Here is a 14,514-nt window from a genome sequence, read left to right as displayed (position 1 = left end):
GCCTCCAGTCACCATCCATATGCTAGGGATGAGCACAAACCAGCTAAGAATCTAAAGTCCATCACAAATTTTGGGCGGTTCATTAACTTCTATGAATTTGTATGCTGTTCATGGTGGTTTGTGGTGGTTTTTCTTCAAGAAAAACATGTGAGCTACAGGGGAGCAGAAAGCGGGGTTTAAATTATTCAAAGCCATTCAAACCAAACATTTGGGTGATAGTCCTTATTGCTCAACATTTTGAAATCCTTGCTTTCTACTCTCTGCAGGTTTTTGTGGAGAGAAGAAAGCAGGATTTAAATGGCTGCAACCCATTTAAACCAAGCAACCGAGCAGCAAAAAGCTGTGGAGAGCAGAAGCAGGGATTGAAAATTATAATATGAACCAATACATACCAGGTCAGTTCATGAATCAAACTCCGGGTTTTTAGCTCAGCCACAAACCATGAATTGAATTAAATTTCAAAATGTGGTTTATGCCCATCCCTGCAAATGATCCATCATCTACAGCCAAGCTCTATGCTATAGCTGCATCTATTCCAATCCCTCAGACAGGGGATCTCACTTGAAGGATGTACAATGGATTTTTTTTTGGAACAATACTCACTTGATGTACTAAAACAGTGGTCCCCAACCCCCGGTCGGGAGACCAGTACCGGTCCATGGATCAGTCGGTACCAGGCCACTGCTCCTCGTACTCCTCCCCGGCTGCTGCCTTGGGGGCTGCCCTTCCACTCTGCTGCTGGCTCACCTTTGGTGCTCTCCAGTGGACACCATGGCTGGGGCTCCCCCTCGGCGGGGCACTGCACAGCTGCTGCTGGAAGGTGCCCCCCAGCGGGCAGCAGGAAGTCAGGGGCGCCGGTGGGAAAGCAAGCGGAGCAGGGGCTCAGGTGGCGGCGGCATCCCTCGGGACCCCCCCCCCCCCCCGGGCCTCAGTAAAATTGTCAAGCATTGACTGGTCCCCGGTGATAAAAAGGTTAGGGACCACTGTACTAAAGGAACAAATCAATAAATCTAGAATGTTATCAAGGGATAACTGCCTGCAAGACAGGCTTACATCAACAGAACACCACTGGTGGTCATATACAATTGTTAGCCAAATAAAGTTAATTGCATCAATAGTAACCTACAACCTATGCTGGACAATGATATTTCTCTCTCACAGGCATTGGGAGTCTAACCTTTCCTTGGCCACGGATAGCCTCCTTACAACTTCTTACCCACAACATTGTCCTTCCTAACATGGTTACAGATTCTGGGACCAGGACCTGGAAAAAACCAACTATGTCTCCAGCTGCACACCAGCATTACCATCTCAGGTTCAGAGTCCAGTGGCACCTTTAAGACCAACAAAAATTTATTCAAGGCGTGAGCTTTCGAGTGCAAGCACTCTTAAATCTTTGTTGGTCTTAAAGGTGCCACTGGACTCTGATTTTGTTTTATTGTGCTACTTCAGACCAACGCACCTACCCACTTGAATCCATCTCAGATTCATTCACTTTCTCATCTTCCATTGTTATATATGCCATCAGTTGTCAGCAGTGCCCATCCTTTGTCTATATGTGTTGGACAAACACATCAGTCCCTACGTAAAAGAATATATCTGACATTAAAAACCAAACACTCATAAACTGGTGGAAGAATTTCTTGATCTCCCAGGTTATTCCATTGCTAACCTAAAAGTAGCAATCCTCAACATAAACATTTTAAAGGGAACTTAAAATATGAGATATCCGAACTTGACTTCAATCACAAATTAAGAACAATAATACATCCCAGACTGAATAGAAACATGGGATTCTGAGTTCACCATAGATACTAATTTTAAACCCAAGCAGATTACAATGTACCTCTGCATTTAGAGTTCCTCTTTTAGAACATTCCTTTCACTTTCTGACTGTTGTGATGGCTCAAGATAGGTAGTCTTGCCGTGATTAGCAATTAGCAGGAATATTAGTAATTGTTAAGAAATGGAAATCCCAGGACATACCAACAAGAGATGACTAGCTGGACAAATTTGCCAACCTGGCTAAAATGGCTAAACTCTCATTGACGGTAAACGAGAAGACTGAAGAAGACTACCATGAACAGTGGTCTTTTTATTTCAACTATCTCACCAATTGAGACAAATGAGGAAAAGAAGAGTCATCAGGGGTGCGAGGGGGGATTGTTTAGATAACTAATGTTATGATTTGTTGTCTATTTCTTTTTCTTCATATATTCTCTCTCTCACTCTCTCTCACTGTCTTTCTCTCTCGGGTTCAGTAGCACTTTAAGGCTACATATATATGATCGGAGGCTCAAAGCGGCTTACAGTCGCCTTCCCATTCCTCTTCCCTCAACAGACACCCTGTGGGGTGGGTGAGGCTGAGAGAGCCCTGATATCACTGCTCGGTCAGAACAGTTTTATCAGTGCCATGGCAAGCCCAAGGTCACCCAGCTGGTTGCATGTGGGGGTGTGCAGAATCGAACCTGGCATGCCAGATTAGAAGTCCGCACTCCTAACCACTACACCAAACTGGCTATATATATATGATAGTCTTGTTCCATCTCTTAAAGTGCTACTGAACCCAAGTAAACCAGACTGCCCAGCAGAGTCCCAGCCAAACCTGCAGGGATAACTCACAGCTGTAAATCAAGTGTGAGTTATCCTTTGGCACTGGCATCACAGCAAACATAACATGTGATGAATATGCAGTATCTCAAGAGTGCTGGAAAGAAGTCTGGAAAGAAGTAATGTTAAATGAAGAAATCCATAGTAGCATAACCTATATGAGTGGAGTGTAAAGATGTATTTCCAACTCATTGTTAGACACAACCTGTTGTAACTTTTGAAGTTCAAGCCAACAACTTACATTAGAACCTAAATTCATTATTTTGGTACTTGTGCAGTCCCACATGGGTTCTGCATGTGTTTAGGACTCCTACCACAAATATGTTTTTTGAAGCTCTAAAGTAGAGAATGCTCCTTTTCCACCCGTCATGCTGCTTTTCCACCTTTTTGTGATGTGAAAAGGAGGGAGCAGTGACCTTCCCCAGGGTCTCTCTTTCTGCCATATCTTAGAGAGGTCCTCCTGCTTAAAGCTCCTTCTTTGAGGAAACTTCAAGGTTCTGTTTACTTTTCTGAGGAAAGTAGGAGGCATTTCTGTCTTAAGCTGAATTCTTCACTGGGAAAAAATAATGTTATAGATCAGACAGCAAGAAAATACGGCACAAAAAGCTCTGTTTTTAAAAAAGCAATGTGCATCTTGTGGGGGGTAAAAATGCCTCACTCTGATGACCATACTCTCTCACCCTCTGGAGCAGACACAGTTCTGCAGGACCAGCAAAACAGATCTCTTCTACCAAGCTTTTGATTTGGGCCAGTGGACTGAGAACATCTACTGCCCCCCCATCAGACGTGCCCAGAGAGATAGGTGCCGAGAGGTAGCCAATTTATGACCGATCATTTTAATAATTGTTTTAAAACTTTTCTTTTGTTTATTTATAAAATAAGATGTTTAGACTGTTTCATGTTCAGGAAAAGGAAAATAGTTCATATTAAAACCTGCAACATCCTTAACAGTTATTTTCTTGTGATTTGTTATTTTTCTTTTCAAGGAGTACGGATGCTAGATGGTGATGTTACAGACATGGTGGAAGCAAAATCCCTAAGTCTCAATCCCCAGCACATACACATCTATAGTGCTAGCTGGGGGCCTGATGATGATGGGAAGACAGTTGATGGACCTGCTCCTTTAACACGCCAGGCTTTTGAGAATGGGGTCAGAATGGTAAGTTTACATGCATCAATATTCTTTTCGTGAATTTTCCCCAAAAGTTAGTTACATCAGAAAGGTAGATATAGTAGTATGGAATAAGTGTATGATACATGTAGGAATGGCTAGAAGTTACTGGTTTTCCTCTAAAAGCAACTAATTAATGTAGTGACAGTAACTGATTATTGAATGAATCATTGCAACATACAGATACTATTTTGGAAACTGGGTTGTTTGTTTGTTTGTTTGTTTGTTGTATGATGTGTGTGTAGTGAAGCCAGGAGACCTTATGATTGTAGGCTTGTCTATCAGTCAGGCAAGAGATGCTTAAAGGACACTTGCCATTCTTCCACGGCATTATGACTCTAATTTTCTTTGGAGGTCTCCCATCCGGATACTAAATACTTAGCTTCCAAGAACTAATGGGAATCATGGACTATCCAGATCAGGGCTATGGAAACTGAATTAAATCACTTACATACAGATTCTTTATCATGGCTTGGATGCTATCAAGAAATGTTGTTTCGTTCCTCCCAGAACATCATGGTGTTTCCATGCACTCTGAGTTTTGTCTGTTTCTCTGCAATCTCTCCTAAACCTGTTCAATGCAGTGTTTTGAGAAAGATCTTCCCAGTTCCATTCACAGCAGTGTTACTTTTCCTATTTGAAATTCCTGCAAAGGCCACTTTCTTTGCCAACACAGGACTATTTTTGTAAAACAAACAGCAATTGAATATAATTTCATTATAATGTTGCTAGGGGCCAAGCCCATTGCATTCAGGAATACAACAGGTGCTAGATTAAGGGAGTGGAGTGGAAGAACTCTGTGGACGGCTTCCCCCTCCCCCCAGGACCTGGAACGGCTGCAGGCATCTGTTATGGAATTTACTGGCAGGGGCAGCTCTCACGCGGCTGGGAACTGCAGCTTCCAAGTCTCAGAGGGAAGTGGAAGGAGGAGGGAATAGTCAGGGGTGGGAGACAGAAGGCGATTGGCTGGCCACTGGACAGACAGGCAAGCCAGTTGGAGGAGGAGGCATTTGGGGGTGGAACAGCCGTCCTGAGAGGGTGTTAAGTGCTAAGCCATGAGACATTCTCCTCCTCCAGAGCCTTACCAGAAATATATAGTGGAACAGATCACAACCCATCTCTCAAGTTCTCTGAATTTCCTTTCATTTTTTTAAAGTAGGTTTCTAGACGTTTCACGTCTAGATCTCCACAAAGAAAGGGATTAAAGACTTTTAAAAATGAAAGCCAGAATTCAAAGAACCTGGTATTATAATGAGTTGTCCATTATAATGTCATAAATATATCCAGTTGCCTATTTAAAACTTAAAATGCCCCTAGTTTCCCAGGGAAAAGCCACTTATGAATAGGGGCTTGGGAAAGCTCAAATATGAGAAAAACTGCTAGGTGGAAGTCCCATTGCTGCAGGGTGGTATCAGCAGCAATGATGAAACTCTCCATCCCCATATAGAAATCCTATGGTGCTGATGGCTGGCTATACCGAACACATCTGGAATTTTAAACAAACTGTGTCCTGAGGGTCATGGGGCTAGAATCTTCTCACTGTTGCTCAGGCTTAGCACTGAGCACAGTGCTTACATCACTGGGACCTCAAATTACATCCACAATTTAGAAGATACCCCCTTTCCTAAACTAGATAATCACATATTTCTGTTTCATCTAGACTTCTAGGTTAACAACTTTCTGTAGGAGGCACAGAAAAACAGATCATTCTCAAAGGGCCAAATGAATCAATTTTCAGCAGCACATTTAATTATAAAATTAAGTGTTTTTATTTACAAAAAAACTTGTCACCTGTCAGTTGTCTGTGTAGTAGTCTAAGATATAGCACATTCACTGGCAGCATGCATCCCACCATTTGCAAATTTTAAAGATAAATCAATCAATAACTAAGTTTAGTTAATCAGTGACCAGATTTTCAGCAATCAGTGAGACAAGTCTGTACTTTTGATAGCAGAAGCAAAGCTTTGTGCAAAAGCCTTATTACTTTGTATCTAAACTAGAAATACACTCAATAGAATGCAATTAGTTTAGCATACCGTATGTTGAAGTATAGGTAGCATTCTAGTTATAAATTAAGGTATGGACCCAGCATATTTTCTCTCCTCTTTGTAGGTGATCTTTTTCATTTGAATGAGCTCCTTTATCCTTCTACTTACATTGCTCTTATCCTGACAATAGTCAGCAGAAAAAAGGATGCTGTAAACTCTAATCAGCTGCTTGCATTTGTGGAAGTTGCAGTTGCCTTATTAAGATAAAATATTTTAGTATTGATTTTGAGAGCTGTACGAGACCATTGTACAGCGCAATCCTAAACTAGGCTTGCCAGCCAGAGCTGACAGCATGCCAGGAGATGCTTGGGTCAGAAATAGTTACACTGACACATGACATCACTTTCAGCACAAAATTGGAAGTGAAATTATCGTCTTGGTTAAACCAAACTGTTGGGTAAATCCTATGTCACTTCTGCTTTTGTGCCAGGAATGACTGTACATATTGACATGATTCAGTAGGCCCTTCAGATATTTCCCTACTAGCTGCTACTGCGTTGGCAATGGGGACCAATGCAAAGAAGCCACTCTATCCTGAACAAAGTTGTACAACTGACTGTACAACTAAATAGTAGAATCCTAATAGTATACTGACGTGCATGTATAATGTCACTAAAATCAAAAGCCTGCAGAGTAGCAAATGTTAACACTGATTTTTAAAAAGGGATACAGACAAGAGCCAGGAAATTGCAGGTAAGTTAGCCTCATGTCTGTCCCAGGTAATTTTGTAGAAACTGTAATAAAAAATCAAATAGTTAGGCACATAGAGGAACAAAGCCTGAAATCTCCATGGCTTCTGCAAAGGGAAATACTGCTTCATCAGTGCTTGGTAGTTCTTTGGAAACTGCAAAAACATATGGATAACAGTAGACTCAGTGGGCCCTATGCCCCCGCAGAACTCTGCGGATACTAATGTGCTGGTTGTTCCCAACCCCAGAGAAGCTTGCCTGGCCTCAACCGGGGCCAGGGCCTTTTTGGTCCTGGCCCCCCTGGAATGAGCTCCTGTAGCATTTTGCAGGGCCTGCAAGATGGAACTCTTCCACCAGTTCTATGGTCAAGGTTGGGGTCTGAGTAGAAGATCTAATTGCCCCCCCCCCACCTTGGTGCTAAACAGCAGTATACCAGGGTCATCTACAGCCATTTCCCTATTGGATCATGTTTATGGGGGGATGCAGTGGACTTTTACCACCATGTTCTCTTATCTATATGCTGTAATTTTATGTCCTGTTTTAATTTTACTGTGGTTTTACTGGGGGCAATTGTAACCTGCCATGAGCCAGCTACCCACCGGAATCTATCAGTGGACATAGATATACTTTGATTTTCAGAAGACTTTTGACAAGGTACTTCACCAAGGACTACTGAGTCCTGTGACAGACATTTTGAGATTAAGTGACTTGAATTACAAACAATAATCCAAAGGAGGCTGCCCTACAGACCTGTACAGGGAAGTTACAATATTGTCCATTGTATTTTCAATACTTTTTCTAATAATCTCCAACATAAAGTTTGCATTTTTCATTGCTTTGGCACACTGCGTTGACTTTTTCATTGACCTAGCCACTAAGATTTCGTTATTTTTCCTTTTCTCAGCAGTTAGCCTTTAGTTGGATTGTTGTTGTTTGTTTGTTTATTATATTTATATATCCCCGAGGGCTCAGAGCAGTATACAGAATGAGATACAATTAACAGTAATAACAATATAACAATAATAACTTAACAAGATCATAAACAATAATAGTATAAATTAGAAATTGCGAGAGCGCCAGCTTAACTCTTACTGGGACCCAGTGGATTAAACTGATTAGTGTAGGTCATAGCTTGTGGGCCAACTGGAAATGGTGGTTTGCGTTGGCCTCAACCCATTGCCTGGCGGAGGAGCTCCCTTTTGCAGGCCCCGTGGAACTGTTTAGGTTCTGTCAGGGCCCTGATCTCCTCTAGGAGCTCGTTCCACTAGGTGGGGGCCAGAATGGAGAAAGCTCTGGCCCTGGTTGAGGTCAAGCGGGCTTCTTTGGGGCCAGGGACCACCAGGAGGTTGGATGTAGTAGAGCGCAAGGCTCTTTGAGGGGTGTAGGTGGAGAGGCGGTCCCTCAGGTATACTGGGCCCAAACCATGTATGGCCTTAAAGGTAATAACCAACACCTTAAACCTGATCCGGAATTCAACCGGGAGCCAGCACTGCTGCTGGAGGATAGGCCGGATGTGGGACCTCCAAGGTGTTGCTGTGAGGACCCTGGCAGCCGCGTTCTGAACCAACTCCATCCAGATTGGGTAGGCACGCTTCCTCACTTGGACCTTTTCTGCCCAGCCACAGGACCTCTGTCTTTGAAGGGTTGAGCTTCAGACGACTCTGCTTGAGCCACCCCGTCACCGCTTCCAGGCAGCTGGCTAATGCTTCTGGGAGAGAGTCAGGGCGGCCATCCATCAGGAGGAAGAGCTGGGTGTCATTGGCATATTGGTAACAACCCAGCCAAACGTCTGCACCAGCTGGGCAAGAGGGTGCATAAAGATGTTAAATAGGGTTGGAGAGAGGATTGCCTCTTGGGGGACTCTGCAAGCCAGTTCATGGCGGTTTGATGAGCTCTCTCCTAATGCTACCCTCTGTCTGCGATTCCGGAGAAAGAAGATCAGCCACTGAAGGGCAGTCCCTCTGATCCCAGCATCGGCGAGGCGGTGCGCTAAAGGCTCATGATCTACTGTGTCAAAGGCTGCTGAGAGATCTAATAATATAAGCAGTGCTGACCCACCTCGGTCCAGCTGGCGACGGAGGTCGTCCATCAGGGCGACTACCATTTTGTTGTAAACTTTGTTGTAATGTTCATCATGTTACACTCACACCAAACTTCGTAGCCCACACTGTTGGCTAGGCTTCAGCCTTCTAAAGCTCTACACAGTCACCCTTGGTTTTCATCATCCTGAATAATTTTATATCACCTGCAAACTTGGCCTCTACGCTGTTCACTTGTAGTTCTAGATCATTTATGAAAAAATTAAATAGTACAGGCTCCAATAACAATCCTTGTATGACTCTACTCAATAATTCTGTCTTTGATCCACTTTTCTTGGATGCTTTAGAATGCTTAGGGCTGATCCTGCGTAGAGCAGGGGGTTGGACTAGATGGCCTGTATGGCCCCTTCCAACTCTATGATTCTATGACAACTGTCCATTTATTCTTATTTATTCCTATTTTTGGCTTCTTGTCATTTAATCATCCCATCCTCTTGCCCCATGACTGCTAAGTCTATTCTAGGGTGTGCATTCAAGTCTACCTGAACCAAAATATATCCCCAAAATATCTTATTGGTATTTTCATCTATATTTGGGCTTCCCAAATGTGTTTGAGATTTTGCAGGAAAACCACAAAAAAAATTATAGGATCAGGCCCAGGGCAGGCTCTGTTGGATAGTCTGGTTTAAACCAGACTATCCAACTGTCCCTGCGGGGAAAATTCTTACTGCAGAACCAGCTGCTTGGCAGGCTCTGTTGGGTGGTTTAAACAGAGCTGCCAGCAGAGTCTGAGGAGACAATTCTCACCCCAAAATGAATCCTGAAATTTTTTCAGGTCCAATAGACTTGAACCGAAAAAGATGCAAAAAAATTTGCATACCCCTCAGTTTCTCAGGAGGATTTGTTTTTTATGACAAATAATTCTGTCTTTGATTTTGTGTGGAACTATAATTTTTTGGTTCTCCTCTGGAACACCCTTTATAAAAAGCAGTGTAATATTTGTTATTCACCAGTCTTTTTGTACAGTGGCTGGATTGAGTGATATCAGAGTTCTTACGGTACCCAAATGTGAGATTGTTGATCTACTGATAGATAGATAGATAGATAGATAGATAGATAGATAGATAGATAGATAGATAGATAGATAGATGGATAGATGGATAGATGGATAGATGGATAGATGGATAGATGGATAGATGGATGGATGGATGGATGGATGGATGATTACATATATGGGTTAGTAGATCATCAGTCTCATATTTGGGTTCCCTAAGAACTTGGGATATAACCATCAGGACCTGGAAACTTACTGGGTTTTATTTCCCCAATAGGTCTAGAATTTCATCTGTCATCACCTGAGTTTAACTAAATTCTTCAGACTCCTTTCCTGAAAATTCTCCCATCCTTAAGAAATCCTTTTATTCTTTGTCCTCCAGAGTGTTCTATTTCCTATTATTCTGTTGGATTGACAGACATCAGCACAAAACTGAAATATTCTAAATCATATCAGATGACTGTAAAATTGAAGCTACTTCAGGAATCTAGAAGTTGTATAAATTTGCAAAACTCTGTTTACCAGTTCTGATAATGTACAGCCAACTGCATGCTTTGCAGTGCTAGATCAGTAGCCCCAGGAGGTACTGCACAACTTTGGCATGGCATATCATCATTCTTAATGTAATGGAGCATGGAATGATAAGCTCTGAAACTTAAATTAGACACTTTGGCTTTTTGCCTAGGTTGGCACAGTGGCCTTCTTGTTGTTCCCAGTACACCATTTTCTTCAGTGAGCTGGATAAGGGCCAAAAGGTTTGATGGACATTAATGATCAGATGTTGTGCTGCTGAGCCTCTTGTGAGAACTCTGCTTGGTGCCTTCCCTCTCATCATCACTGCCTCTTTTCATCTCTCTCACTTCATCAAGTTTGGCTTTGGAGTGTGTGTTCAAAGTGTTGATAGGAACAGATACCATCACAAAACAACTGTCAGTCTTCCGAAGGTGAATAAAGAATTTTGATTTATTTTTTTAAGAGCTTTTAAAATCCAAAAAGTATTCTAAAACTACTGTAGCAATAAAAGATAGCTGTTTTATAAATCCTTAACTATTCAGTAGGCTGTGATCCTAAACACTACGTTCCATGGGAACATCCCAACTAATCTCTTAATCCTATGTATGTTTACATCCTGACTTCAGTGGCTCTTATTTCCCAATATAAGTGCATGAAGGATTGGTTTCCAAATGTTCTTAGGGCAAGGTACCAGACTACAATTTTGTATGAGAATAAAGCAAACTTAATTGCCATTTCTTTCAGTGAGCCTCACACATAAATTTGAACAGGAATGAAGCATTTTATGTTTCTTTAATTTCATGATAAGTGTTCTGCTTCTGACTTAGTTTGTGTGTTTTGAAAAGAAATTGTATCACCCACTTTCTATGGGATACATTCCCTTTCTTCATTTGAACTTAGGCATGTAATATAACTCACAAAAGTGTGTATTTCTCCAGTCTCTTTTATACTATCAAGATGTGAATACCATACAATGCTGTTATTTATTAAAATATTCCAAAAGTATTTCTTTTTCAAATTTACTAAAAAGGTAAAGTTTACCTTTGAAAATGTATGGAAGTTACAATTTCAGTATATGTAGTAAATTTGAAGAGCCTCTTGTGGGATACACAGGTATCCCCTGTGCAAGCACTGAGTCATGTCTGACCCATGGGGTGATGCCCTCTAGCGTTTTCATGGCAGACTCAATACGGGGTGGTTTGCCAGTGCCTTCCCCAGTCATTACCGTTTACCCCCCAGCAAGCTGGGTACTCATTTTACCGACCTCGGAAGGATGGAAGGCTGAGTCAACTTTGAGCCGGCTGCTGGGATCGAACTCCCAGCCTCATGGGCAGAGCTTTCAGACTGCATTTCTGCTGCCTTACCACTCTGCGCCACAAGAGGCTCTTCAAATTTACTACATATACTGAAATTGTAACCTCCATACATTTTCAAATGAGTAGCCGTGTTGGTCTGAAATTGCACAATAAAATCAGAGTCCAGTAGCACCTTTACAACCAACAAAGATTTATTCAAGGTATGAGCTTTCCAGTTGACAAAGGGTGCTTGCACTCGAAAGCTCACGCCTTGAATAAATCTTTGTTGGTCTTAAAAGGTGCTACTGGACTCTGATTTTATTGTTCTCCATACATTTTGTTTTAGACAATCACTTGTTATTTGTACCTGATTTCTTTTGCTTGTTTATGACCCCATTCCTACTTTTGAATCCTTCCTCCTGTCTCAAAACATCTGCATGGTATCACAGGAGGCAGCTTTTTAATTACTCTCATTGACTGTTGATGCTGTGACTGTCATATAGGAAAGAACTTGGGAGAAAGAAATTAGATAGTTCAGACACTCCCGTGATCAGACACTGCCTTCCTATTCAGTTACCTTAGGTTTAGCATATATACTATCCAGTTTGAAAAGGAAACTATAATTCACTAACTCAAACATTTATTTTACAGATGAAGATAATATGAATTAACATTATAAACTGAAATGACTGAATATGAGCACAAAAATATCAAGAATTGATAGTTCTCATATGTACAGTATTTGCTGGCGTATAAGACTACTTTCCCCCCCTGAAAAACATGCCTCTAAGTGGGGGGGGGGTCGTCCTATACGCCAGGCGCTCTTCAAGTTGGGATAGACATAGCTGCCCATAGTGGCCCATAGTGCTGTAATGTAATGTAACAAACTCTGTATTTTTAGTGGAAATGTTGGGGGGTCATCTTATACGCCCAGTCGTCTTATACGCCGGCAAATACGGTATGTATTTTTCTCCCTCATAAACATACACACATTAGCACATGCGGAGCTTGGGGTTATTTTAACTGAATGCAGTAAAGTCATTTCATGAATATAGGAAAGGTATTATCAAGTTGATCCTGGATGTAAAGTCATTGTAAACAAGTATAAATCTTTTATACTTTTATATGAAGTTTACAATATTGTGTATGGTACAGCATTATTGTGTGACCTTAGCAAGTCTCTTTCCCTCAGCCTTACTTGTTAGATGTCTTTGTAAGAATAATCCAATAGCAAGTTAGAATGATGCAGAACTTTCATTTGGTAATATATTTTTCTAGTTGGATGATTGATCCACATGTACATGTAGGTCGATGCAGCATAAGTGGATAAAAAGGGCACTTCTATAACATTCCTGATGTATTATAAAACTTGAATTACTGTATGTATTTTCTTTTCTGCAATAAGACGGAATCTCTATGGGAAGCTATTCAACACTCTCAGTTTTCGCACCTCTCTGTGGAATCACTAACATATAATGAGGTTTGTTTTTGTGAAAAACTAGAAGTGCAATACAAAAGGTATAAATTTAAAAAACAGATTCCACCCCCCACCCCCAAAGGCTTTGTTATAGAAAGGACTGCAGAATGAAGTAGGGGAAAGAACACATGGAAAAGTAGATGAAGTTTGAGCTCCATCACTACCAGAGGTACAATATATCTTAGAAAAAGTTAAATTCCTATACAAACATGGTGTTTCCTCTTTCTTTTAGTTGTGATTTAAATTACACAAGCATATGACATTCCCTTTTCTTTAACAGTTTGTTTCTTGAAAATGCTTTTTTGCCCTTTTTCCTAAAATCTCAAGGAAATGATGGTTACATTGGCACCAAGATTTGCTTTTAGCCTGGATATGGAAATGGAGTTTAAACTTTGTTAGTATCAAACATAGTTTATGGTACTGTCAACAAAAGCTTTAATTATGGTCAAAAATTGAAGGAGAAATTGTATGCAAGCTGGAGAGGCTGGTGGAAGGAACAGATAATCCTACCACCTTATCATGACAGGAATATGTATGGACAAATGTTGTATTGGTAAGGCTGTTTATTCTTCAAGTCTATATCAACATTCCAGTAATGTGACTTTTCCAGGAAAATTTGAATTGTAAAATTTTCCTAATCAAACTTAAATAATGTTTGCAAGATTTAAACAATGGTAGCAAATGAAATCAAATAAAGCATATACAAACCTGGACTGGCTTTTCTCTGTGCTTCATCTCCCACAATTAGACCATGTGACAAAATTAACTTCCAGCACAACTGTGCTAACTAATATAGGTAAACAGACTATACATACATGGGGTGAAAAATGCCCCATGTCAAAATACAGCATTGGAAACTTTTCCAGAAACTTTTTTGTTTTGGAAACTTTTCTGCTCCCACATCATTGTGACGTGCCACATATTTCTTAAATCAAATGAACAATCTAGAAAACAAATGAATCTTCAGAAATTGGCTGTGACTTGATGGCACTGTCCATCACCACTACACAGAATTTCACAAACACTTTCTCTCAGCCTAACCCACCTCACAGGGTTGTTTTCAGGATAAAGTAAAGAAGGGGAAAACATGTACATTGCAGTGAGCTCCTTGGAAAGTCAGCATAAAGATGCACGCTGGATAGATTTTAAAATATGAATGGATGAATGAATGAATGAATGAATGAATGAATGAATGAATGAATGAATGAATGAAATTACCTTTACCAGAATCTATGCCACCAAATATGAATGTAAAAAAATTTTTTTTATGGCAGCACCCTACTCTGAGAAATCGCAATCATCTATCTAAAGGATGCCAAGAGTGTTTGGAAATACTTTTTTTCTGAAAAAGGGCAGGAAGTCTGTTAGTAATATCGTTAGATCAAATACCTGCCTAAAATGAAAATACACAGTATGTGTGGTTGTGTTGCTGACTTTACTGTACTTAGTAAAATAAAATGTCTTGCATTTCACAGTTTCAGATTTCAAGTTCTAGCCATCAGCACTTCTTGTTTTGTTATGTTTGAATTTTTAAACACTAAGTATAGGTCTTCAGGAAATAGTGTGAAGCTGTTTGACTGCTTTGCCAAACCTCACCCATTCTAACTGATTGCATAAT

General features: G+C 40.8%; 1 protein-coding gene across 4 annotated transcripts in view; it reads left to right on the top strand.

The window, feature by feature from the left end:
- Positions 1-14,514, top strand: part of PCSK5 (proprotein convertase subtilisin/kexin type 5) — a 290,087-nt gene that overhangs the window by 109,261 nt on the left and 166,312 nt on the right. For all 4 annotated transcript variants that reach the window (XR_013232545.1, XR_013232546.1, XM_077344762.1 and 1 more), the window contains exon 7: positions 3,597-3,769. Coding sequence is in view for 2 of the 4 variants with exons in the window: in XM_077344762.1 (XP_077200877.1) it covers positions 3,597-3,769 (173 nt within the window). In the remaining 2 variants the exon portion in view is untranslated. The remainder of the gene's footprint in view (positions 1-3,596; positions 3,770-14,514) is intronic.

Source organism: Paroedura picta, chromosome 7 (genome assembly GCF_049243985.1).
Source record: "Paroedura picta isolate Pp20150507F chromosome 7, Ppicta_v3.0, whole genome shotgun sequence".
NCBI lineage: Eukaryota > Metazoa > Chordata > Lepidosauria > Squamata > Gekkonidae > Paroedura > Paroedura picta.
Note: the sequence above shows the minus strand (reverse complement) of the source record. Positions and strands in the feature narration are given on the sequence as shown.